This window comes from Sinocyclocheilus grahami, unplaced genomic scaffold (assembly GCF_001515645.1).
Source record: "Sinocyclocheilus grahami isolate Dianchi unplaced genomic scaffold, SAMN03320097.WGS_v1.1 scaffold1988.1, whole genome shotgun sequence".
Classification (NCBI taxonomy): Eukaryota; Metazoa; Chordata; class Actinopteri; order Cypriniformes; family Cyprinidae; genus Sinocyclocheilus; species Sinocyclocheilus grahami.
In genome coordinates this window covers 75,911-76,803 of record NW_015507167.1, presented here as the reverse complement: position 1 = coordinate 76,803, position 893 = coordinate 75,911, and the positions used below count along the sequence as shown (strand labels likewise).

The window sequence follows — 893 nt, the reverse complement described above, 5'->3', positions numbered from 1 at the left end:
ATATGTTATGTACGTGTGCGTCAGAGCGGCTCTGTTCACAGTAAATGCTGCTCCGCACAAACTGTTATCATTTACATGTGTGGCGTCTCAAACTCATCTCTGCATGCTGTTGTGTTTGGGTTTATTATAACGTTCATCTGAGAACGCAACGTGCGCCATTTCCTCAGATTTGTGAGGTAAATCATTTATAAATCTACGTAAAAACAGGAGGATACATCTATATATATATATTTTTTGCTAACATTTCAAAATAAGTTTAAAACCTCGCTGAGTTTACTCATTGTTATGTCCACATATCCTACAGTAGCTGTAGCATTTCTGTCGTGAAGAAATGGCCAAATATTAAAGATTAAGTGGACATCTGAATTAAATGTTTAGTCAATATTAAACAAGGATTAGATCGCGCAGTAAAGTATAAAAACAATCGTCAGGCCGTTCTGCAGTCATTTGTTATAATGAGTAATGTACGTTAACTATTGTTCACAATACATTATGTATTTTAAGTTTAGTTCAATAAAACCATGATTACCTGCTTTCGATACTTTATTTGAACTAATTATTACCCAAAAAAATTAACTATAATTACTCGATTAATCGACAGAATAATCGACAGATTGTTTGAGTACCAAAATAATTGTTAGCGGCAGCCCTAATAATACACTCCAGCTCCACAACAAGACATCAATGGTTATCATATGAAGGAATATTTCCAACATTTCTCACGGAGCTTGTTCCAATGCATTCTGGGATTGCCTTCCCCCCCATGGAAGATACATGCGATGCTACCTTACAGTTTGGCATAAATAAGGAGTCTGGTCAGGCAGCAGAATTCATGATGACTGAAACTAGTGTGTATGTGGTGGTCAGCACTCACTCGCTCCATCTCTTCATGA

General features: G+C 36.5%; 1 protein-coding gene across 1 annotated transcript in view; it reads right to left on the bottom strand.

Annotated features, from left to right (window-relative positions):
- LOC107573634 (ral guanine nucleotide dissociation stimulator-like) overlaps positions 1 to 893 on the bottom strand; it is a 41,207-nt gene that overhangs the window by 8,517 nt on the left and 31,797 nt on the right. Inside the window, exon 11 of the mRNA XM_016260075.1 lies at positions 264 to 318. Within this exon, the coding sequence (XP_016115561.1) occupies positions 264 to 318 (55 nt within the window). The remainder of the gene's footprint in view (positions 1 to 263; positions 319 to 893) is intronic.